The sequence below is a fragment of the Terrapene carolina genome, unplaced genomic scaffold, assembly GCF_002925995.2.
Source record: "Terrapene carolina triunguis isolate 2854851 unplaced genomic scaffold, T_m_triunguis-2.0 Scaffold95, whole genome shotgun sequence".
NCBI lineage: Eukaryota > Metazoa > Chordata > Testudines > Emydidae > Terrapene > Terrapene triunguis.
This window is the reverse complement of record NW_020664446.1, coordinates 29,411,048-29,438,128: the sequence shown is the minus strand read 5'-3', so window position 1 is coordinate 29,438,128 and position 27,081 is coordinate 29,411,048. Positions and strand designations below refer to the sequence as shown.

At 39.3% G+C, this 27,081-nt stretch overlaps 1 protein-coding gene across 1 annotated transcript in view; it reads right to left on the bottom strand.

Moving 5' to 3' along the window:
- Positions 1-27,081, bottom strand: part of KNDC1 (kinase non-catalytic C-lobe domain containing 1) — a 121,793-nt gene that overhangs the window by 62,937 nt on the left and 31,775 nt on the right. The window contains exons 4-9 of the mRNA XM_024217239.2: positions 25,868-26,014; positions 23,363-23,480; positions 21,917-22,932; positions 13,834-13,948; positions 7,387-7,458; positions 7,227-7,288 (exon numbers count right to left, since the gene is read on the bottom strand). Coding sequence (XP_024073007.1) covers positions 7,227-7,288; positions 7,387-7,458; positions 13,834-13,948; positions 21,917-22,932; positions 23,363-23,480; positions 25,868-26,014 — 1,530 coding nt within the window. The remainder of the gene's footprint in view (positions 1-7,226; positions 7,289-7,386; positions 7,459-13,833; positions 13,949-21,916; positions 22,933-23,362; positions 23,481-25,867; positions 26,015-27,081) is intronic.

Sequence of the window (27,081 nt, the reverse complement as noted above, 5' to 3'; positions counted from 1 at the left end):
CGGCAGCTCCCCATCTCAGCTCACCTCTGCTCCGCCTCCTCCCCGAGTATGCCGCCCCCACTCTAATTCTCCTCCCCTCCCAGGCTTGCGGCGCCAAACAGCTGATTGGCGCTGCAAGCCTGGGAGGCGGGAGAAGTGGAGCGGTGACCGCGCGCTCAGGGAGGGGGCGTAGGAACGATGTAAAAAAAAATTGGGGGCACCGCTTTTTGGCGCCCCCAAATCTTGGCGCCCTAGGCAACTGCCTAGTTTGCCTAAATGGTAGCACCGGCCCTGGTCACAACTGTTAAATACACAACATGTAGAAGCTAGGTAAGTTCTACCTGGGCAAGACCTAAGTTTTGTAGTTAGAGTCAACATTTCCTGGCATCTCAGGGAAGTGGGAAAATGTTTCCATTTTGTCCTGAACTGTTCTAATAGAGAGTTTATCTGCTTCCAGGATGACTTAACTATAAGCACAGAGAAAAATCAACATCCTTAAGATTCAGGGATACCGGATCTAAAGGAAAACAACAAGCCTTCTCTCTAGAGCAGAAGTTCTTGGAAATACTGGAAATGGTCTAAAAAAAGAAGCAAGTTACAAAAGTAGTATAGATTATTTACAAAAACACAGAGTTATGCCAAGTATTCATGGATGAAGAAAGCATTGTCCTTTTAGATATTTTTTTTTTAAGCTAGCTGCTGAAATAAGGAAATGTACTGAAATGGAGAAAATCAGTATCCTCAAGGGAACATGTCAAGAAGCTATCCTTACAATAAGGCTAGGAACACAAATACACTGATATCAAGGTGATAAGCATCTGTTATATTACATGCACATACCAAAACTGATAGACATCCTCCATATCACTCATAAAAGAGGGCTCAGGCTAGAGGGACAGAGTTTATATTCCCTCCCACACATGCACAGGACCCTCTGGTTTTCCCTCATGCTCAGGTGATGCCTCCCTCACCACTGGCTGTACCCTCTGCCTCCAGCTCCTGAGGAAAGGGAGGACCTATAAAGGAGTCACTATCCTTTTTTCCTCCACCAGTTCAAACAAAGCCCCTCTGCATTTGAGATTGCAGGGGTTGCATTTTCCATGTCCCTATAGAGAGGTATTCTGTGATCAACAAACAAGGTGGGAAACAATAATGAGCCCTAAATTTCTATCAGTGAAATAGCTGTGTGAATACTGAGAAAATAACACCACAATCTGGAGTTTGTTAGACATGCTGATCTCTCTCCAATTTTTAAAACTTTTATACATATTACATAGTTAATTTCAAACAATCTAAAAATCAATAAGAAGATTGTAGGTCTTGGGATGTTTAAAATTTCCAGTTTATGCTAAAACTGCCATTTTCTACTCACAGCCAAATCCACAGCAAGTCAAAATTGGCTTGAAGTTGAATTGAAAACCAGTTTTTCCTTTAGATTGCGAGGCATCAATTTTTCATCCTCAGAGTGTGGGTCTATTCCGAAAAGTGCCAGTGTAAACATAGCATTTTTTTTTATACACACAGAAGAGATTTGTTGGGTATTAGTCATATATGCTGACTAATGATAAAATTATATATACTTCTCTTAGAATGGTAGAGACAAAACAGTATGAATTGCAGATTCTATGCCACCTTGCACATCAGAATTGAAGGCAATGGGTTTGCACAGGTGTCAATGAAAGCATAATTTGAACTGCATCACCTTTTATTACTGTTGATGCATAATATGGAAGGAAGTAATTTTGATTCTCAGAGCCAGGTAAGAGTGTGCAGTATTACAGTTAGAAACGCACATCTTACTTGTTATCTGAGCCCATGGATTACAGATATTATTGAAAACAATAAAACAAATCCACTGTGCTATTTTTACAATCACTTTTCAGAGTAGACCTGCACTTTAAAACAATAGGTCATAAACTGATAAGTGCATGGGACTGGGAGTGGCCTATGAACACTTGAGTTTCTTGCCACTGACTTCTTATGTGTAGTCTGTTTCTTACATCTACCCCCATTTACTTACTTACCTACCTCACAGAAGAATACCACAGTGCTACTTATTTACCTGTCTCACCAATGACATTGAAGTCCTGACTGTAGACAGTGGTGGCATTTCCATCATGTCTGGTTACAAACTGCCACGCAAACAATTCATGGTTGCTAGCCCACGTAACCTCAAACATGACAAAACATGGGTGATCATCAGTGATTAACAGTCACAGAATCAAATAGGGCTATAGTGTAACTGATAAAAATGGTGAATTAGTTGAACTGTGGGCAGATGCGCTCAACTTGAATTTAATTCATGACCCCACGCCTTCCGGTTCTTTCAACAGCAGCTAATGGAAACGGGGCTACCTCCCTAATCTGGTATTTGTCACGCAACAACATAGCCTGTTTGTGTAACAAACTTAATATGGGTCTGGTTCCACATTCGCATCACCAGCCTATCGCCATCCAGATCAATGCAGCCATAACACCTAACTCAGTACCATTCCAGCACAGCTTTAACTTTAAGAAAGCTGAATGGAAGGGCTTCACCAACGACCTCAATGCCACTGTAAGAAAGACAGACCCAATACCAGAAAATTATGATCAGTTTGTCAGTGTGGTGCATACTGTCTCAAGGAAACATAGTCCACAAGACTGCATTACAAATTATGTGCCAGGATTGACATCTGAGTTATTGGATCGGTATGCAAAATACAAACAGAAATTTGAAGCAGACCCATTTGCTGAGGATACCATCACAGCTAGCAAAGAACTCTGTACTAAAGGATGAAAAGCAGAAGTCATGGCATAGAGTGTGTGAACATGACCCAAAGCAGCAAGAAAGTATGAATAACTAATGATCAAAGGAAGCAGAGCAGCACTACAATGTTATTGCAGACCAGGTCACACACCAACTCCTAGAGAATTACAGGTCACCAAACAACCCAAGATGTGGTTTGAGTGGCAAGAAGACAAGGTGATAATACAATTATAATTTTAGGGCACATGACTGAATTAATCTCCAGAATTAACACCCTCAAGAATGGCAAAGCCACCAATCTAGGTGACATTTGTACAGAACAAATCAAACACTTCAGACCAGCAGCAAAGAACTAGTTAATCAAGTTGTTTAGCACATGCTCAGCCTCATATTAAGTACCCAAGATCTGGTGACAAGCACGTATTGTGGCAGTCCTGAAAGTATGCAATGAGCTGAAGAACTTCAGGCCTGTATCACTACTATGTCATTTCTACAAACCATACAAGCATCTAATTGTAAACCATCTATCATGACTTGTTGAAAAGCATCTAATCCCAGAGCAAGCTGAATTCCACCCAGGCAAGTCATGCACCAATCAAGTGCTGAACATCACTCAATATATTAAAGATGGCTTTGAAAATGGTATGGTAACAGGGCCGTGTTGGAACTAGGGGTGCTGGGAGTGTGGTAACACCCCCTGACTTGAAGTGGTTTCAGTGATATACAGGTTTACAGTTTTGTTCAATGGCTTTGAGCACCCCTACTATAAAAATAGTTCCAACACCACTGTTGTCAACCTATCAGCAGCATATGACACAGTGAATCACTGTAGGCTCCTCACTAAAATATACAACATGATGAAAGACCATCACCTCATGATGACTGATAAAAATGTTGTTTTTAGTACAGATTGTATGTCAAACTATTTGGGAAGTGGAGCCAATGGTGGCAACAAAAAAATGCCATACCACAAGGGAGCGTACTCTCGCCAATACTTTTCAACATCTAGATGAACGATCTACCAATCCATCTCAGCACAAGAAGTTTTATCTATGCGAAGGACATATGCGTTGCTGCCCAGGCCAAGGATCTGGCCCAGGTTGAAGCTATGTTAATATTGGTGCTGTCCAGGCTCTCAGTTTATCACAACAAGAACCAATTGCAGCTAACCCAGCCAAAAAGCAAGTGTGTTTTCCATCTTTGCAATCGTGAGGCCAATGGAGAAGTTATCATCATCTGGAATTGGGTATCCCTTGCCCATTGCTAGAATCTTGTCTATCTTGGAATAATGCTAGACCACACTCTCTCTTTTAAGGCACACATGGAGGAAAAGACAAAATGCAAAGTTAGCACCTAGAACAATGGTTCCCAAACTTTAACAACCTGTGAACCCTTATCACTAAAATGTCAAGTCTCACGAACCCCCTCCTAAAAATGAATATTTCCAGGGATTTTCTCCTTTACCTGAGTATAAGTTATAAAAGCAGTAATCTTGGAAATATAAAAATTGTTTTTATGACATGCTCATTAGACAGTATTTATTAATATTATTTATCACTACACTATTTTTATTACATTATGAAAACAGCAACACTCTTCCAAGATCTCACTTTCGGAGCTTGTATTACTTTGAATAAGCCTGTTATAAGACAAGGCTCCTATGTTTCATCAAGGAGTATCAGATGTGAAACAGCATGAAAGTATTTAAGAAGCCAACTCAAAGAGTTCCTCCTACACAACCATTCAGGTCTTGAGCAGTCCTGGCAAACAATGCACGTTACAACAAAGCTTAAATTGTTCCTTATAATAATTTTAAAAACAATACTAGCTGCCTATTTAATTTTAAAAACAGCAAAAAATATCCACCTCCTTTTCCATTTCTTATAAGGAGTCTTGAAGTTTGAATCTCCTCAGTGTGATAGATGCGCTTGCTTTGATCTGCTTAGCTCTTGGAAGTCCAGGGGCTGCTGGCCCCATGCTGCCTGAAGTCCCTAGGGACAGCTCGGTCTGCCATTAGGGATTTTTTCCCCCCGAGAACCCCCTGTAACATTTCACGAACCCCCAGGGGTTCATGAACCCCCGTTTAGGAACCACTGATCTAGAACAACTTACACAGAAAGCTTAGAAGTTAAAAATGGGGAACCAACCCAACACTAAGAGCCTTCCAAAGACACCCGACATGACAAACTTTGCAGTGGATACCACACAATCATTTTACAAGTATGAACATGGGGATGTAGGGTGTTCCCCTGAGGTATAGAGCGTCACAAGCTGCCACTACATCACAGAAGTCTAAAACCAACAAACACGAACAGCCTTTATGTGCTTGCCAGAATCACTCCATCAGATATTAGGAGAGTGGTAACAATCAAAATGGTACAATTGACACAGGCTGAAGATACTGGACTTCTGCTGTAGGGCCACTCTGCAGCAGTTATCCACTTGAAATCACGGAAAAAACTTTCTAGCTGCAACAGAACTGCTTATAAAACAAAATCACTGACAGCTACATGACTGGAAAGGTAGTGTACTGTACAGGGCTCAAAATACTCATGAAGGATATCAAAATGCACATCAATCTTGCTAAACGCCTTCCCACGGGCACGGAAAAGGATTGGTCGACTTGGAGATGTTTAAATCGCCTCTGTCAAGGCTGAATCCCCACTCTGTCACTCCGAGAGCAGAATTTAAGGGTAGAGGCCTGCAAGGATTCTAAAAATTAATACGTGCCACTCCAGACTTGTATTAAACTCCCAAGGTTACAGCTTTTCTCCGACCTTGGCTTGGTAAACACTGCCACCATCCAAATGCAAAAAACCCACTTTGAACCCAGGAAGGAGCACTTGGGAATTTCTCCCTGTGGGGTACCTTCAAGCCCTTTCACCGCCCCCTTCTTCCCCCCCAGTGGAAGAGATGAGAAAGAAAAAGGAAATTAGCTGTGGCTGTCAGCTAATCAAACAACATGCACAAACCTTTTAGGACACCAAAAATCCAATCCTGTTCTTAAAAACAGTAAATTTTATTAAAAACAAAAAGGGAAGATATACATTTGGAACTCAGGCTTTTTGCTAGATCTTAAAAGAAACAATTACAAAATTTTAGCACCCAAAACAGCTTTCTTGGGGGGTTCAGCTTAAAGGTTACAAGCAAACAAAAAGCATCAGGGGTTAGCACAGAGGAGATCCACAAGCCTTAAAAAATAAAACCTGATTGCGTCTAACTAAACATTCTGCTCTACTTTCACATTTGGAGTTCAGATAAGTAGCTCTAGGCATGATCTGATGATTTATGATCATACCTGGCTTAAAGCTGCTTATAGCACGGCTGCTCTGTCCCTCCAGCCCAGAGAACAACAGACAAAGGGAAAGTTTCCTTCCCCATTTTAAAAAGTTCTATCTTCCCATTGGCTCTTTTGGTCAAGTGCCCACTTTTTTTCCCCTTTACTTGGGGGACTTTTTAACCTTTTACAGGTAAAGCAAGTAAAGAACAGCTACCAAGAGGGATTTTACAGCTAACTGGCTGGCTGGCTGTCCATCAAAGGGAGCTATCCCACACTTTGTTTATCACAACCTCCGAACAAGAATTGGTGGGTCAAAAGTCAATATGGGGAAGTGAGGCTATTCCAATAACCCAGAAAACATGTGACTGAAGAGAAAAATAAACCATGGAACTTCTATTCGTCTGCTGGCTCCTAGAGGAACTGCGTACCATCAAAGATCTCGCCAGGGCTACAGACCAAGCCATATCTTGTGCCCAACGTTGGATGAATTTATGATTGTGGTGGAAGGACACAAGATGATGACCAATCTCTCAGAAAAGACAGTACTTACTTGTTTCCAACTATTATGAAGATAATAAGTAGCACTCATAGTGCTCTTCATTACTATCATCATCTTTGGGTTGAGAGTTCCTTAAATTTCTCCATGTAAAGAAGTCCTATCAGCAGAACTATACTGGTATAATTATACTACTGTCATTGTACTGATATAACTCCCCACCTGGACACTTATTCTGGAGTAAATGTCCATATGCAGAGTTCTACCAGTATAACGATAGCAGTATAATTATACCAGCACAGTTCTGCCGGTAGATTATTCGCATAGAGACTCTAGGCTGAAGCCCAAGCTTTGAAGTGCTTGTTTCTGCATCAAATGAATAATTTAGAATGCTGTAGCCTCCAGTGCCATTTCCATTGTAAGCGGATTAAAAGCAATCAAACTTTATGAAAGTGCTTTTGAAAATAGATTTTTGGGTTCACACTTCAATACTTGGGAAAAATGAGAAGTGCTTCATAAGAAGCAACCATTTTATTCATGAGAGCAACATCAAACATTTGATGGATGATAGATGTACTCATTGAATCTTGAAAATATTTAGCCTTCAGCCTCAAGCCTCACTGAACAGCAGAAGTATGCAGCACTCTCCCCCCCCCAAATAAAATGAATAACTACTCACATGTAAAAGACTCACAGACATGCCTCAAATCATATGACATTACCTTCTCAGTAACAAAATCCACTTCTTCAATTTCAGGAGCCAGATAAAATGTATCATAACATCCTAAAAAAAGAGAAGAGAAACCAAAACCAAAGAAGTAACATATTTGCTTTCCTCTCTTCCACAACAAGGAGGAAAAATAGCTTTTATTACTATTTTACCTTCATCTTTTGGAGCAGCAAAGAGAACATTTCCATGGCAGTCAATCAGCACACAGTCCAAACATAAAAACACTGCAAAATAGGTCACAAGAGAATCATAGCTATACCAAAGTGCATCCTTTGAAGAATGAATTCTAACATGAATAATTATGACTGAATTTGTTTGAAAAATATTTAATATTAACACTCTCATGAATGATGTAACCGATTAAGTTTGTGTGTAATATAGTTAAATAAAAACTAAAGTTGAGACACAAACCGGCTAATAAAAAGTAAGAAGATAAAATTACCCAGACCTGCAGGTAAAGACACCCTATTACTGCAGAATAAAAACAAGAAAGCAAGACAAAGTTGGGCCTTTAGGAATAGAAAGGACTTCGTAATAACATCACAATACTGTATGTAACTTCTCTTTTCATGTAGTGCAGAAGAGTGATGTCAGACGAGAACAAAAGCAGCAGCTCTGCTGGATCTGCCCGTGTCTCCTCACAAGGTAAACATGAAGGTATGAAATTACTAACCTAAGAGAATTTTTTTCTCCCAAACCTTGAAGTGACAATACACCATGGAGATTAAATGTAACAAAGGCTCAACTAAGGTCCCACTAAAGTGAAATTAACTGGGACAGCTGACAATAATTGCAGAGGCAATATCGTCAAGAGATTGAACACAGAGCTAGAAGGGCCATTATCTGGAAAGGAATTGAAGGCATGTTTGGCAGCAAGCCAGATGCAGGACTCCTCTGGGAATTTTAAGATTTAGAGCCCAATCCTGTAAACACTTGCGCACAAGTAGCTTTACTTACCTAAGTAGGCTCATTGAAGAAGATCCTCACTTGCATAAGCATTTGCTGGCTCAGACCCTCAGCCCTACTCTGTTTAAGAAAATACTTGAGTTGTATAAATATTTTAACTGAGGTGAAATCTCAAGAAACTAATTTTCCTCTATTTAACATTAAGAATGTAAGATCATTTTATAAAAACTCAACCATGCAAAACAGATGAGTAGGACTGTCTCTCCATTAGATATCTTAAAAGCACAGACTGACTTAATGTGCTTTGATATGATAAGCCATCTGATTAATGTGGTTCTGTCTCAGTGGGCAAGCATCAAATAAACCCTTTTCCTATGAAAAAAGTATTAGGGTAATAATTTACATGATATAAATTCTAAAAAAAAAAGAGAGAAGTTTGAATATGTTCTGAGACAAAGTCCTTCTTTAGTTAACAAATCCATGCATAGCTGGTTAAGACAGAACAGCGAGGAAATTAAAAGTTAGTGGCCTCAATTCAGGAGAGCACTTAAACTGTGCTTAACTGTAAGAACATGCTTAAGTCCCATTGTCTTCAATAGGATATAAATCACATCCTTTGGTACTGTCCTGAAGAGGGATGCTTTCCTGGAGTGGAGGGCCATTACTTATTATATCAACTGAGGCAGTGCCCAGAAGCACCAACAGGACTAGGACCCCATTGTGTTAGATGTTGTCCTTGCCCCCAACGAGTTTAGATTTTAAGGCCCTGAACCTCCAATTTGATCCATGCAGGGCAACCCTGGAGCCTCACTGAAGTCAGGAGGGCTCTGCAAGAATGGAAGGATTTTCCTGCATGTATCCAATCATAAGATCTGGGCCAAAGCCCAGAAGCAACATATAAAGGATAAGAGGAAAGGAAATAATCGAAGTCCCAATAAAGGACTCAATGTGCATGCAAGGATCCATACCCTGTTTCCCCGAAAATAAGACAGTGTCTTATATTAATTTTTGCTCCCAAAGATGCGCTAGGTCTTATTTTCAGGGGAGGTCTTATTTTTCCTGGAGCTTCGGGGCCTTATATTCCGGGGTGGCCTTATTATCGGGGAGGTCTTATTTTCGGGGAATGTCTTATATTACAGCGAGAGGCAAAACTGGAAGTAGGTCTTATTTTCGGGGGATGTCTTACTTTCGGGGAAAGACGGTAGTACCAGAATCCAGTGTAGGTTCAGGTTCAAAATACATAAATTTAGAGGATGTTTTAAATGCACTTGAGCTACCACAAAAATTCTTAGTTAGCTAATTATTTAGAAAGTGGGTTTGAGAACGATTCAGGAGGAGGAAAATATGTCCTTATAAATATGCTCAAGAAGGGCAGCCTACACATAGGATAGCATTGGGAAAGGCAGGAAGCATTAAAATTAAAAGGGATACTGATTTTTAAAAAAATAATTAAAAATCAATTTTATAACAGGAGTATCCTGTATACAGTGTGTCATTAAGTTTTTTTTTTTTTTTTTTTTTTTTAAGTACAGTAAAAGACATGCTATCCAGCATGTTGGACGAATCGGGGTTGCCAGCTAGGCAAAATTCCAGATAACTAAGGGGGCTCAGGGAGGGAGTTTGGATGCGGGAAGGGGCTCGGGGCAGGAGGATGGGGTGCGGGAGGGGTTTTGGGGTGCCAGATCCAGGCAGCATTGACCTCGGGCAGCTCCCTGCAAGCAGCAACATGTCCCTGCTGCTTCTAGGCAGAGGCACAGCCAGGCGGCTTTGCGCACTGCCCTGCCCCGCCCACTGGCTGTGCAGCTCCCATTGACCAGGGACCACGGCCTATGGGAGCTGCGGGGGTGGTACCTGAGGCAGAGGCAGTACGCAGAGCCGCCTGCCCATGCCTCCGCCTAGGAGTGGCAGGGACATGTCGCTGCTTGTGGGGAGCTGCCGAGGTGAGCACCACCCAGATCTAGTATCCTGAAATGCCAGTTTCTAGAGTTTTCCTGTTTAGAAAGTGCCAGAAAACACAACTTGTACTGTATTAGTAAGATAGCAGAATCACGTATGTTTAGAACAGTCTTTTGGATAAACTCAAGAAGGTCCCTATCAAAAACTCAGTTCACTATTGCTCTCGCTCTCTATGAACATACCTGCTTGCAGTCTCTTTTGTTTCAGATTGACTTCTGCTCTGGTGCTAAACACCTTCTTGCAGGACTACAGGAAGAGCCATACAAGCTGCCCTAGAGCAGTATGTAAGTGATGTCATCACTCTCATGCAAGAGACAAGAAGTGAAACTGACCAACAAACCAGTGAAGTCGATTATGCTGAATGTGCTGTCAAAGTAAACAAATGAAGCTACAAGGGGAAAAAACGTACTAACTTTTTGTTGTAATTTATTTCAGTTATAGTAGCCTTATGGGTTACTGGTTCAACATTTTCATATGGAAATGTTATTTTCAGGTTCGTAGTGTCCTTTTCCAGCTGCATGTGCAAATTCACTCTTTCCTTGTCTGAATTACAACACAGATTTTAATACTTTGGTGTCACAATCACATACAGTACTTTATACATATGCTATTTATTTTATCACAGTGGTCCAGAGGTACATCTCTTTATTAACTCGGGACCCAATCCTGCAAGCTGCTGTGTGGGCAACCCCACTTCCATGCAAGTCTCCACTGCAGTCAATGGGGGCCTACAAATGTGAAGTACCTTGTGGGATCATGGCCTTAGGCTATTTACATGGCAAGTTCTAAGGTATATATTTTAATAATTGTGAACACCCATGACATAGCGTTTATTTTCAACCAGCAACACAGCTTTCTTCCACTGCACTTCAGGACTAAGTCAGTTAAGCAACTAAGCTGCAAATTTAGGTGGGCTTGCACATGCCAACAAAAGTTTATTCTTCTACCTAACTGTCATGGCTACAGGGCAAACTGTGCCTCTCGAGTGCACACCGTAGATGACAAGTCTGGCTTCCTGCACCTCACTTTGGATAGAACCACACAGACCGGTAACCTCTCAGACTGGCTCTCTGGCTGCAACCCCGCTGGTTCTCCACGGTGTTGACACAGCCCCAACTCTGTTTTGGCAACTGTAAGAGTTTCCCTTCAGAAGCCTGTGACGTGTGTGCAGTGACACAAACAGCGTCTTCAATACAAAGCTTTATTTATTCTCTCACCAAAGGTACAAAACATATAGAGAAAAGAATAAAAGCAACAAGAGGCCAACACACATGGGTATTAACCATTGTAAGTTCCCCTCAGCCCAGCTAACTCCATTCCTGGCAGGGAGAAAACAACCTGGCTTGCTCACAGCACATGCGTGTCTGTCAATCTGTCAGCTTTCACTGACACCTTGGGTGTCTCCTCTAGCTATCCAAAACACCTCCCTTTTCTAGGATCTTTGAGATTTAGGCTATGTCTACACGAGAGACCTTAGAGCAGCACAGCTGAACTGATGCAGCTGCACCGCTGTAAGATCTCTCGTGTAGTCGCTCTATGCTGACGGGAGAGAGCTCTCCCATTGACATAATTAAACTACCTCCAAGAAGTGGTGGTAGCTAGGTCAGTGGGAGCTCTCTCCCGCCGACATAGCGCTGTGCACACTGCCACTGATGCGATACTTAGGTCTCTCAAGGGAATGTTTTTTCCACACCCCTGAGTGACATAAGTGGTAGTGTAGACATGGCCTTAGATACACCATCTTTTATCCCAGGCTTCACCCTTGGGAAAAGTAAACCATTCTAGCCTGGATGGAGCAAGTCAGGTAGTTTCATCCCCATTAAAAGCCCATCCATTGTTTCATCAAAGAGCTCTTATCTGCATCATTGTTTCACTTCCTGCTGTTTCTCCCTCAACAGTCTCTTTTGAACTTCTGGCAGTCAGTCAGGTTAACATCAAAATAGATAACCTGAGGAGGGGGCATATAATATGTAAAGAAATCTAATACATCTAACTTACTCATTCGACATACTAATACCAAAATGGAGTATACTGTGCAAGTACTATTTACTATATAGTTTTTCACATAATGATTTCATGTAATGTCTGGCATATATCTGATAAGCTTAATTTGAAATGTGATCCTGTATTTAAAAAACATTTCCAAATTTGAAAAGGAAAAAAAAAGCAAGCTTTGGTTAAAATGAATTTAATTACAGAAACCTATTTTTTAAAAAGTCTGGAAATGAACAGTTAATCAAGCCAGACAGATTCCTATTGCCATTTAAACAGTCATCATTCCTCACTTTATCAGTCTTTCACTGCCATAACTAAGACAAAGGAGATTAAAAAATACACATATTTAAAAAAGACTCAAGAATGGGTAAAATGAATAATTCTTAAGATTGTGCTGGGAAGAGGGTATTCAAAAAAATCAATAAGATAAAGAGTTTTTCATTAAGTAGCAAATGAAGCCTAAAGCTGGTCTATAATGTGTATCTATCTATCTATATATACACAAACACACAGCTTTATCAGAACGGTTCTAAATTGAACAATATTCAGCTCAAAAGTTTGTTGAAAGGCAGAAGACCCAAAATGAAGATGCTAGAAAGGATACTCTCCCATTTACTGGTTTGTGTCACAACCTTAATATTTATTTAAACAGTTTTTAATTTTCAAATGCTAGACAAAGTTCAGATCTCAGTATGTTGAAACTCAGCTGCTCTGGATACATGTATATGCACAGTAGCAGAGGTTTGTTAGGCATATTAAATTAGAATCCGGCTCACTATATGCAGTAATTTGGAGGCTTTCCAAACATTAGGGGCACGCACCATGGTGCTGAAATCACCAAGAGCAGCATAGCTTAAAGTGCACAAAAATCTACTTTTATAGCTAATTTTCTTTGTAATATTTTTATATTATAAAAAGATAAAAATGACTGAATCAACGCATTCCTAAAAAATGCTATGCATTATTGTATTTTACTAGTGATTTGTTTATATTCATTCGCTACTGATTTAACCAATATCCTTAGGCAGAATTTTTAAACAAACAGAAAGCAAAAAAAACCCCCCCAAAACAAAAACAAAAACACCCTCTCTTTATATTAGAGCTTCTTCAGGTTTATCATTAGTGTAAGCTGGACCAAACATGTTCAAGATTCCTACTAAAATTCAGGACACACATGAAATCTTCACCCCCCACCTCAGCCTCTTTATGCTAAAGGGCAAGCAGTAAAAAGGGACCTTGAATGTTCAAGTTCCAGCTGTGGAAAGATTCCCCACTCTGTCAGATCCTCGGGTACGGGGACATGGTTGGGGGGACGGCCTCATGGTTGGGGGAACGGCCTGAGCACACAGTTCTGTGGAGATCCTGAACACTATGAAATCCCAGGAGGCTGCTGGAACTTACAGAGGTCCCCATGGGCTTGTTAAAGGTACAGCACAGATCTCACCCAGGGAAATTAATCTCTTTACTTTATACATTTCCTCAGACATACCAAAAGTTCAGTAAAAAAGAGATATAGTCTTCCCATGAAATGCATGAAACTTAACTCCAAGTGTACTAAAATTTTAAAATCACAGCCTCTATAACTGAAGTTAATCACAGTATTTTAAAATTTCAGGTTTCATTTGAGTTGCAGAAGAAACATTTAAATAGGTATATGCAGTGAAAAATCCTGATATATATTCAACAATAATCTATGCAAGTGAATATACATTAAGAGTATTTAGAAGTCATGAAGGCACTACCTGGATAATCTATGCAAGTCTGTAGAGTAAATAAGCATTCATGACATAATGCCCAGAGTTCATAGTCTTTCAATGGCTTACCATACCGAGACAAAAGAAGTTTCAGAGAGACCCACTGAAAATAAAATCAAAGAAAAAAAGTTATGAGAAAATACATTTCTAAAAATAAAATATCTACTGATGTTTTGATAAAAAGTACCTTAAACTAAATGCACACATTTTAAAGGCATTGGGCTTAGGCATTTTATTCCAGTTAGTGTTAATAAATGTCACTGGTAACTTCCTATAGAAAAATCTTTGCACAACAACAAGATGAATTAATTCTAAACTTCTGAAATACACAGAAAAAATTGTAATTCAAATTAGCTTTCACAGAAAAGGGAAAAAAGTATCTCTGGAGAGCTGATCTGTTTGAAATCTTTTTGCTTATCACAATACAAAGATTCTTTGCAGCATGACAGAAGTAATTAAAGGGACACTGCCTAGCAGAGCCCTGCATGAGACTAGTGTAGAGCCCTGCAGCAGGACTGGGATCCTGTGGGTCCCACAGGACCGCTGGCATAATAGTAGGAGCGGGATTAAAGAATAGTTCCATGAAGGGCTCTACTGCCTAGCCTACAAAGAGCAGAAATCCTGATCTATCTTGACAGCAGCATTATAGGTCTTACCTTAAAGATTTCATCAAAGTTTCTTGTACTTCTGTGAAACAAGTTACACAACATTGACAACAGAAATGTCAGAATTATTTTGAAGTAAAAACATTATTTTGTTTTTAATAATTGTTGACAATTTAATTTACACCAGTGGCATGTTGTATCACTAAAAGTTGTAGCTTGTTTATCAAGCTAGATGTTTACACTTGACCATCACCCTAGTATAAAGAAGTGTTATTGTACAAATGCAAGAGAATATTTACTGTTCTTCATAGGGACTGGTACTTCCTAGGCTATAATTTATGAATATTTGCTTTGGAGTTTCATAACTATAACAGAGGTTTACTACCTTCAGTCACATATACAACAGTTTGATGCAAGTCACGGATGATAAAAACAAACATTCTCATCAGACCAAGGATCAGTAGCCTTGGGAGAAGAAGCCATATTATATTCATACCTGGAATCCTGCAGGTACACTGACTTTCACCATGAGGCAGCCATCAAGGTAGGTAAATACTTTGGCCTAATACCTTTTAAACATCCCTTTAAAAAGTGAACTGTATAAACTTTGTATTAACTGTTAAGATGTACAGTCAACAATAACTTTTTAAAGTGCTATTTTTTGTAGTCTGCTCTTAACATATGTTTTCATGTGTTAGATTCTCTCTACCAAACACCACGTGTAGCATGTTGCATAAAAAAAAGCATAGCTAACTTCACTACAGGTAAATGTGATCCAACCGGATCAGATTAAGTTTGATTTTCAAATTTTGCCATCACCAGTATTCTTGAGCCTGACACAGAGCTCAAGAGCTCATCCACAATTCTGTTTCTTGATCTTGTTTAAAAAAAAAAATAGCTGATGAAAGCTATTTAAATAGTTAAGAGGAGTCAGCTGCATGAAAACAAGACTCTTTAAAAATAATTTTAAAAGGAGCCAACTTCTCAAAGTTCGCCAGACAGCAAAAACAAGACACTAACTGAGACACAGGACCCTCACTTGAAAAGTGGTCAACATTTGGTATGAAGGATTTTTGATGTCCCTTATGGCTACCATTTTTGTTCCCCTCCTCATACAATGATACTTCTGACAAGTCTCTGAGCTGTGCCTATGACCTCCTCCTGGAGAGAGGCTTTAAAACGAAAATAGGTGTTAACATTTCAAATTCAGCCATGGGATAAAACTGCCAGAGTTGGAGAAACTCTCAGACAGTCTGGGAGTGCTGCTTGGTCTCAGAGAGTCTTTCAAGTCGACAAATACTGTGATGACAACTTCCCCACATTTCCCTCTGAGACCATGCTACTCTGTTCTACATCAGAAAAGCTGCTAGGGCAGAGAGGAAACCTCCTCACTGATACTTGCAGCCTGCTGCCCCTAGAGAAACTCAAAGATGCTGCACAGAAAGCTGATGCTACCTCCCCTCCTTTTGTTCACCCGACTGCTTCCTCTGCTCCATATATCAGGTGCTTCTGACCACAGCGAGGAGCTAATGAATAGCTGGCAAAGGAAGGAGGAAGAAGATGGCCCAGTCCCCCATGTTCATCTTCAGCAATAGCATCCACCCTTAAGGCTCCAGTGATGTGGGGAGTAAATATGAAACACACAAGTTAGTAGGGGAGCAGAAAGAGACATCCTGTACTTTCTCATTACATGCAGGGAGAAGGAGAGAGAGGAAGGAAAGAAAGGAACATTGACTGGAGCAGGAAAGTTGAGAGAATTTAAAAAGGGTAGCAAAGGGGAAAGGCTTACCACAGGATAGAGTGTGCAAGCAATGGTGGACAACAGAATGGATGAAGAGGTGACAAGAATCATAGGAATGGAAATGCTGTTTCAGAGAAAGGCAGCAAAGAAAAGGATGTAACAAGGTAAATACTAGACAAGAGAAATACCACCATTATCTGTGACTGAGTGAATCAGATAAGCACAGGGGGAGAATAAGAAAAAAATAGAAGTGGGAGGGATGGGGAAAGAAAAGAAAAGATGCAGGCAAGTTACAGGTTACTTAATTTTATTTAATTGGTATTCTTTTGAGTGACACTTCCCTGGCAAGTGTCCTAGATCTCAGTTTTGGAAAGAGGGATGAAATAAGTACTGTAGTTATTTAGAAGTATTAGTTTCACTGGCTATAGAGGATCCTGTAGTTCCATAATGAGGTTACCTTGGTTTCTACCTATATTGCTATTAATTCTTCTGGGTGGCTGTTATTCAGATACTGCTAGACATAGATTACTGTTATTCCAGATGGTATGCAATGCCTAAATGTTGTCATTATGGAGAGAGGGGAAACAGGAAAGAAAAGGAAGGCCCCTCCAGAGTCCACTATCAGGGCTTTATTCTCCCTACTCCTTGTGCAAATTATTAAGTATGAGCACTATGCATATTATCAGAAAATACTCAATACTCTTGTTTGAGCAAAATAATTGCACCAAATCCAATTAAATGAAGTTTACTTGGTAAGCAGTGTTGCTTTCCTTAGTTATGGCTATGGGCAACTTTTTTACTTATGGCCCCAATTCCCCAAAGAATTTAAGCATACATTTAACTTTATACTCATGATTATGTTCCACTGAATTCAGTGGGACATTTTAAAACAAGTTTAAAAGCCTATTTAAGCTTTTCAGAAATAGCACTACAGACTTCCAGCTATGCAAGTTTCAGAAGGCTGTATTCAAAGCATGCAGGACCATTGAATCCTCTAGGCTGTTGATATCAACTTTATCCAACATCCCTACTTCTTTAGTACTGCACCATTAGCAATACACTTATATGCATAAGTCTGTGCAAAATCCTCATTTTCTCTATTTATTTCTGAAATTCTCAAATTGTATCATTTTTTGGAAATGTATCCTTTTCAAATTAGAAATGGTTTACAAGCCCAATTTTTAAGAAAAAAATTTCTTAATCAGAGTAGCTTTTGTTTGGGTTGTTTTATCCGGCATATTGGGGGAAGGGAGGGTGCCGCTAAGTAAAAAATGCTGGTTAACTAAGAATGAGGGAGTTTGGGTGTGGGAGGGGGAGTGCAGGGCTGGGGCATGGGAGGGGGTGCGGAACACAGGCTCTGGGAGAGAGTTTGGATGTGGGAGGGGGCTTGGGGCAATGGGTTGGGGTGCGGGAGGAGGTGCAGGGTGCCAGATCCAGGGGGTGCTCACTTCTGGCGGTGCCCCACAAGCAGCGACCTGTCCCGGCTGCTCCCAGGCGGAGGCATGGCAGGCAGCTCTGCACACTGCCTACGCCCACAGGCGCAGCCCCCACAACTCCCATTGGCCTCAGTTCCCAGCCAATGGGACCTGTGCAGCCAGCACTCAGGGCGGGGCGGGGGAAGAGTGCGCAGAGCCGCCTGCCACGCCTGTGCCTAGGAGCAGCCGGGACAGGTCACTACTTGCAGGGAGCTGCCCGAGGTGAGTGGGGTGCCAGATCCGGCACCCCCTCCTGCACACAAACTCCCTCCCAGAGCCCGCAGTCCACACCCGCTCCCACGCCCCAACCCCCTGTTGGCCCTGTGCCAACCAGACTATAAACCAGCATTTCTATGAAGATCAGAAATGCCAGTATATAGAGCTTTCCAGTTGGTGAAGTGCCGGATAAAACAGCTTTTACTGTATATTATAGATTAATATAGATTGTAGGCATTAGTGACTTTTCACTTCAATGTGAAAATTCTTTAGTATGTATTGTATGTCCCTTCTGGCTACTAAGGAGAATGATGTTGGTAAAAGACTAGGGTGACCAGATGTCCCGATATTATAGGGATCGTCCCGATTTTTGGGTCTTTTTCTTCTATAGGCTCCTATTACCCCCCACCCCCTGTCCTGATTTTTCACACTTGCTGTCTGGTCACCCTAGTAAAAGACTAAAGTAAAAATGTTTGGTGATATTCTTATAATTCGCTGTTGATACTAGTTTTATACACCCAAACATCTGGGCATAATAAATATCTGAACTATGCCTGCCTTTTATGCCAAGAATAGTAGTATATTATGCGAACATATGCTGTCATCTTGTAAACAGATAATGAGGCAATAAATAACACATTAGCCCTCTCCTAGGGAACACCATTCTGGGAATACACAATTTTTCTTACCTGTAAATGATATTTCACCAATGGTCAATGTCATTCTCTACCTAGGTGGGTTTTCACTTCTGTCACACTTGATTAGATATGAGTGACCAACAGAATACAGATGTTTGAGCACCAAAATAGTTTACCTCCAGGTTCCTGTTAGTGGCTCTCTGGTGTGAAAGCCATAATATTTGTATAAAAAATATTTAAAAACACAGATATGAGACACACCTGATTGGAATGAAATTGGTTAGAGAAATAAAGGGTCCCCACTCAACCTTGAAGTGATAAATGTTTATTTATGGAATGGCAAGCTATCACTAAGTGCCCTGACAAGATACATTGGAGAAGCAGGACAATAGCAAATGAGCATCTTTAGTACCGCCAATTGGCTGTAAAGCACATAGGAAGCAGGGTTAGGGTATTAGACAGACAGATGATGTCCTCTGGAAAAATACTATTGACAGATAAGAAAAAAACCCTGTCTATTCTCCAGAGTGGACAAGATTAATCACTAACTAGATGGGACTTATATAGCATTCTTTCTAATTATAGAATACTTGGAGATGCTATAACAGTTCTGTTGAAAATTGCATTTGAAGACATATGCATATTTATTATATAATGCCTGGTATACAGTAGCTTTGCAGATGTGATCACATAAGCATTACCCATTCAGGGGAAAAGCTGGCAAAGTACATTCTAATTGGAGTCACCCCCTCTCTTTGTTCCTTGCAGTAAATGAAAAAACTTTGACTCATATTTTGTGTTCAATACCAAGACAAAAATGTTATGTAGAAATCTGGAAATTTCTTTTGGCCCTGCTGGAAAAAGGACATAAGAATTCTGACACTGGGGAAATCAGGTATGGCACTTGTGCACAAAGGATGTCACAGAACTTCGGGCTACTCTGTAAGAATAAAGTTTTTTTTTTAAATGGGGAGGAGAGCCTGTAGGCAAAGGCTACTATGTGCCAGAAACCAGAGGAGAAAAATCATTTGCTGCTAGAAACAAAAAGACAGTTGCTAGAAGCTTTAAAAGAATTTCCTTCAAAAGGAGGATTTACAAAGAGCCCTCAACTCTGTGTTTAGTCTGTAGGTGGGAAAACATCTGCTTAAGAAGGCAGCTTAACTCTAAACTTGAACGAACTGTTTGGACAGAGGTTGTTGTCAATGGTTCCCTTTAAGGGTCACCAGAGCAGTGCCACAATGCCTTAGAGAACATATGGCAACGCCTTTGTCAACATCTTGTTTGTAAAAAACCTAGAACTTGCTGAGAAATAATTTGGTAGGTTGAAATGGCCCTCTCCTTAAATAATAGACTTTCTTCTAGACCCTATGTTAGACAAAGACCTAGGAGAGCTTCTGGATTTTAACAGGGTCTCTTGAGCATTAAGTGTTTGTGTGTTGGAGCCTGAAGTTTTATGTGGGACTGTTCACTAAGACAGGAAGTTGAGAACCTGAGTCAGTAGAACCCTTCCTTCTACTTACAGTACCTCTCTATGATCTGTGGCCTTCTTTGTCACAAGCTTGGTGTCTGTCATTTCTGCTCAGAGCATATTTACTACCCTTTGAGGATTAGAATAACTGGAGCAACATCCAGGGTGAAATCCTTACCCCATGAGAGTTAATGAGAGTTTTGTTACTGAATTCAAGGGGGGGAAGGATGCTACTCATCACCCAGAAGAGAGGAGGTGAAAAGTAATGAACACTTATTAAATTTGTGTCCAGAATGAGTAGACTATACATTCACACACACACAAATGTGACTATGAAATAAAGTAGGCACATGGAAACTCAGAGGAACTGATAATCACTTCATCATGGAAAAAAAGATACAAGATTGATTTTTTATCTGACTTTCCCCATCCCCCAAAGAGTGTGTAGAATAAATGGGTGATAACAGATCAGAAGAAATTGAAATAATTACCTGCAACAAACAGATCTTATCCAAGAGACCAAGAATATGAAAATCCAGGGGGTTTGAATAGAACACAGGGGACACCGTGTTTATAGTCAAGAATTCCCTGCAAACTGAACCCTATGGAGCTTGCACTGTGATCTTGATAGGCAGGAACAATGTGGGGGTAGGGATGGGAGCGAGGGTATAAAATCTCCAACATAGAGTTCCTTTTTGATAACTCAGGAGCCTACCTGCATCACAAGCTCTTCAGTTAGCTATCTGTTAGTTATTTGCTACTATTCAGGCTGAGGGGGTAGATACCTCAGAGTTGAGACCTGATATGCAGCAGACACTCTGTTACGGAAGGCAGTTTGATCAATCTTTCCTTTAGAGAAGAATTTTTTTTATTTATTTAAAACAAAACAAACAAACAAACAAAAAATGAGCCTAAGCAAAATTATGCAAATCAAGCATGAGAACTGAACATTCATGATGCTCACTCTGCACAAGTCACAGCATAACTTGAGAAGCTTAAACAACCAGAGTAGGTATTCACAAATTCTCCTATTCCATGGATTGCTCATGACTGTTAGTGTGACACAAGAGAAAACCATCTAGTCAGAGACCAAACTTGTCCACCCTGAGAACTTTGAGGGGGAGGAGGCAATGTTGCCCCAACTGTCTAGTACAGTACATTGATGGAATCAACTCTTCCTCTCCCCCCCCCCTTTTATTTGGCTGTTTATAGAAGCAAAACATTTTTGGTCAACATACACATATAATACATGCATATTATGAAATGTAACATAGCACATATAAAGAAGGACCTTTTAGAATGGAAGATGAATACGAGAATTTTTATACAATTCTGAAATAAACTTAAATATGTATGTGGCTTTAAAAGACAAAAAGGAATGAAATCTTGGCCCTACTGAAGTCAATGACATGTTTGTTAGAGATTTCAATAAAGCCAGAAGCTCACCCAAGTACTCTAATTCTCATTAATGCCTGGAAGGTCCACTACAACTTAGTGAATGTTGTGAGTCAGCAAAACATATGAACCTCCTAAAAACAACCCTCCTCCCCCCTGCCCCAAAACAAACACCCAAAGATAATCCATCCAAATACACTTTGTGCTTTATCCCAACAAATGGAGTTTAATTTAAATTATATGCTGCCACTTTGTAATGTACTAGCATATACAAGTACAGCCTGGAAAAATATTAAAATGATGAAGGCTTAGCAATCAGGACACTTTACTTCAGGCCTTACTTATAAATCTTTGGTGAGAAAAGGGGACAGACCAAATTCATGTGAATTGTAAAGCGTACAGATTAGTGAGGTTCTACTCTATATAGCTATGTTAATTTGGGGAAAAACATGGATAACACATGGTATTCAAGTCATTTCCTCTCCACATAAATGACTACAGCAACTATATAATGAAGATTTTGTTTTTACTACCTGCTCATTACTTTTGACTTCTGATTCTCTGCTTCCACAGTGATTTTCATTATTGTTTGTACTCATGACACCAGTGAGTAATTCTGGAGAACTAATTAGGCTTGACCCATATCCAGTCCTATTGGTTTTGGTTGATAACACTGAAGCCATCTTATTAAAATGTGATAAACAATTTTCATTTGATCCTTGAGAAGTTTCAATACAGTCCTCCAGTGCCATATAGTTGTTTACCACTTCTGCTCCAGCAGCCGATTGATCTGGTTTTTTTAATGTATTAGTGATATGTCGAGTTTCGGAGGTAGCATGGGAACATTCTTCTATATGATTACATGAAAGAGAAGCTTTCTTTCTACCACTAAAGGATGGCATATATTCCTCTAGATACATGCCAGAGACCTGCGTACACACACAAGATGCATCTAAATGAAGATCAGAGACCTGGTAATTCTTTGGTTTTATTCTTGGTGGATTATTAACATTGAATGGACTACGTTTTCCCTCTGAAGCAGCAACCTGATTATTGTCTAGAGGTACTGATTCATATGTTAATGATTGTTTTTTATGAGCCAGTAGTCCACTGTTTGTTAGAGATGTGAAAACATTACTTGTGTCTGTAACTTCAAGTGGTAGCTTTGGAAAAGTTTTCATTTTTCTCAAACAACTTTTCTTAAAAACATCTCTCTCTCTGTCATTAGTAAATGGTTTTGTCTCCAAAGCAATGTTAGCAAATCTTTCATTATATATTACATGCTTGTCCTCTTCTTTGCTCTTTCTAACTTCAGTTGCAAGTTGTGAATGTTGAGATCTGTCATTATTTAGATCAATTTGCATTTCCTTTAAACCGCATTCTCTTGCATTCAAGGCCACATTGGCTATAGAAGAGTCACTGTGATAGCTTGCTGTCATGTCTGCCATTGTAGAGGAATCACCTTCTACGTTGTTTTTTTCATTTGTGTATAATTTAAATCCCACACTTGTCTGGCACACTTTTCCCTTCCACATGTTATCACAGCTGTCTAGATGCAAAAACAGATGTTCACATTAAAACGTGTTTAAATCTTTCGTCTTTCCTAAGACTTTTCTTTTATGCTTTGCAGCTTTTTTGCCCCCATAGCACATTTTAAAGTACATTATAGAAACAAGATTCTCTGAACATGTCATTTTTATCAGAAAGGACAAAATTTTAGAGAGAGTGATCATAAATCATAATGGAAAATTGTTCAGTGTAAGTTTATTATTGTCACTGAATGTTTGGCTTTTTCTTAATAAAAGAGAATCCACATATATTTTGATCCAAATGTTATTAAATAGGTTATATTTTCTTTCTAAACAGAAAATGAGTACAGCAACAGAATGTAAGACTTCCAGATCATGTTCTTTGATTTCACTATTCATGTTAAGACTGTCTGAAATATATTATTTTAATCTGAAATACATTAAGTTTACCTTGAAAAGTACCAAATGATTCTATTGAAAGCACCCTTCTTCCAACAGCAGATAGACTTCGACAAATATTACTCGAGGAAGCAAACTTCAATTTTTCTTCACATAATGATATGATACTCTATAGACAATTAAAGTTAAAACATTTACTGGTTATTTAAGGTAAATAAATTCTCCAAGTTTTTGGCTTAAAAATGATCATGTTATCATATATAGCACATTGGAATTTTTTAACAAGACAGTAGTATATAGGACCAACATTTTGCAATATATTGTATGTATATTACATTGTTAACTATAATTTATTTCTAGCATGGGCTACTATAGAATACTTAAAGTAACGTTTCAAGTTATGTATCACAGTTTTAGACATAGGAAATATTAGGAATGACTGGTAAAGATAACTATTTTAAAATTTAATTTCTATAAATAATTTACTCTGCGTGTTCAAAATAAAAATAAGTATACTATTTTGTAATGGCTCTAAATTGTGGCCTGTGTTCATATGAAAGTTTTTATTTAATTACAAGTTGGCTGTCACTAAGGAGAGGAGGTGGGGAGCACTACCTTCCCAACTGCATCCTACTGCTATCAGTCCCAGGAACAGTGATGATGTGTTCCAGGAGGGCTTTGAGCAGCTGCTTTGACTCTCCTTCTGATCACCTGCTACGTTACACCAGGAGGGAAGAAAGTGGCTCTGGTTGACCCATTGTTTGCTTATATGCCAGACTGGACAGGACAGGTAGCTAAGGCTTCAACCGGCTAGCCTGAGCCTAGGGGAGTACCTGCAAAGGACTGGCTTCCATACCCCAGGCAGCCACTCAGAACAGCCCAGAGGAGAGGACAGAAAGAGGAGAAGCTGAGAACAACCAATCAGTTACAGCTCTTTGATTTTCTGCACCAGTCCATCATTAAGCAGTCTGGGGAATGGTCTAAGTTGTACCAGTTGGCAACAGTTTCCTAGGGGCCATATGTCATCTGGGGATAGCTGTGAGCACAATATATGCTCCAATCACTTCCCTGCCTGCATTGGGGGTATGGGGAAAGAGATGTAGGAGCTGGCCATGCCAGCTTTTTGCCCACAGGGACTGCCCCATGACTGGATGATCCCCAGAAGGAATTGCAGGTGGTTCCCACTGTCTTCATGGCAAGTGGGCATAATAAAGGGAGCAGAATGAGAGAAAGAATCTGTCCAAAGGACTGATTGCAGTCTTTTGACCTCAGGCGGAAAAGGTTGGTCTAAAGCCTTATCATACGGAACAAGTTGAGACCCACTGGCAAAGAAAAATCAAGTTATAAACCTCCTGGTATTCTTGGACTATATAATGGAAAATTAATGTAACACAAATTAAAGCAAAACTATGCATGAAAGTCAAATAGTAAAGAGTAAGGGAACCAATACTTAAAATACGGATTATTTGAATACATCACTTTGCAAAATCCTATACACCAGTGGTTCTCAACCAGGGGTAGATTTACCCCTAGAGGTACAAAGAGGTCTTCCAGGAGGTACATCAGCTCATCTAGATATTTGTGTAGTTTTACAACAGCATACATTAAAAGCACTAGGAAAAAAAAGTCAGTACAAACTAAAATTACATACAGACGACGACTTGTTTATACTGCTCTATATACTATACACTGAAATGCAAGTATAATATTTATATTCCAATTTATTTATTTTATAATTATATGGTATACATGAGAAAGTAAGTAATTTTTCAGTAATAGTGTGCTGTGACACTTTTGTATTTTTATGTCTGATTTTGTAAGCAAGTAGTTTTTAAGTGAGGTGAAACTTGGGGGTACCCAAGACAAATCAGACTCCTGAAAGGGTACAGTTGTCTGGAAAGGTTGAGAGCCATATCTATGAATTGCTTTGGTAAACAATTAGAAACAGATACAATAAGAACAAATATGGTAAAACAAACATTTAGAATGTTAAAAAGGCATCTAATCAGAGGCAGTTTGCCAAAAACAGCTGTACAATTACAGAAAAATTCATCAGTAATAAAACACAGGTTTATTTATTTAGTACTTATCAGTAAAGAATGCTCAGAAGTAGAATGACCCTAATCCTGATTCTCTCATCCCCCTGTTGTACACACTCAAAGTAACATTTGAGAGCCACAATATGGGTTCCTTTGTAGTACAATACCCTCTTTTCTTACTTATTTCTAACATTTTCAAAAGTAGATGTCTCAAGAAACTAATCATATGTCTCAAGCGATAGTGCATATGGGAGACTTTGGATCCATATCTTACAAGTACAACCTTCTGGGAACTACAATTACCATGAAGTAATTTTTCCTCTCTTCTCTACATTTATAGCCAAGACTTTGGAGATGAAGGAAATGAAAGAATTTTTCTAACTCAGAAGACATTTCAGGTCAATTATACAACCTGGATATATGAAATTAAAAAAAAAATCTCCTTTGTCTTATACACATGTAAGGAAAATGTTAGCTTACTAAAAAAATTTTAAAAAATCATAGCTGGATAATTTACCTCAATATCTGGCCTATTTTCAGGATTCTCTTCTTGCATTTGTTCCAGCAGAGTCTGTAGATCCTGCCCAAACTCTGATTCCATCTCAGGCTCTGTCACATACTCAATTGTTGCTTTCAGTGTTGCACCCAAAGAATAGATATGTGCCTGCATGAAGTTTAAAATTAAAGTTATTTAATATCTTATCAATTCACCATTAAGAAATCAAGCCATATCCCTATTCATTTTATGTGGATAACTTCTATCCTAGCAGAAGCTGAAAGTGAAAAACATACTTTAGTGTTATTTTTACAGTGTCCAAAAGTTGAATTGTTATTTTTAGCAATATTATGGAAGAACATGTTTATAACATAAATAAAAAGAAATATCAGGTTGCATACTTATAAGCTTTTATTTTATGACCTTTGATGGTTAAGATTCAAGTTTATATCAGATACATTTTGTATACAAAAGCTTTGTACCTCCTATGTGTATGAAACCTAGCAAAACAGAAGACTATGGGAAGATTTTATGGTGCCCGAGTTGATTTCTGACACAGGCCTTGGTAATGTGGTAAAAGGTGTAATTCACTTCAGATAAATGGACACAGGCCATACAATATCCATGTGATATCCTCATTTTATGGTCTCATGAGAATTTTAGAGTAGGATTTTGAAAAGTGCTCAGTGTTGGCATAACTCTGCTCCTACTTCAGTCAATGGCAAAATCCCACTGATTTCAGTAACAGTAGAGTTAGGCCAATGCGGAGTACTTTTCAAAATCTGACTTGAAAGTATTAAATTTGTCATATAATCCAGATAATAGAAACCTTTTAATTTTTCTAGTTAAAATAAAAAGAAAAGAAAAAAAAGAAGCAAAACAGTAAGCCAGCACTTTCAGATTTGGTTTAGACTGTATTGTGTTTTCAAATTCTGTTTAGAGCACACTATTCTAATATAGTAACATTTCTAACCAAGTACACAATTGAATGTGAGTGTAGCTTTGGAGGAGGAAGTTATGTAGACAGGCATTTGCTGGTGCTGAATATTGCCCTCACGGGTTAAAAAGCATGACCAAATTGTACACTATACAGTGAAGCTACAGACTACAAACTGCCTTGGTTTGACCGAGCTAATCATGTTTTATAACACTGCTCTACAGCCAAAATGCTTCTGAAATAAATGTAGCCAAACTTTACTAATTCTGGGTCACTGAGAACAAAAATGATGCTTAAA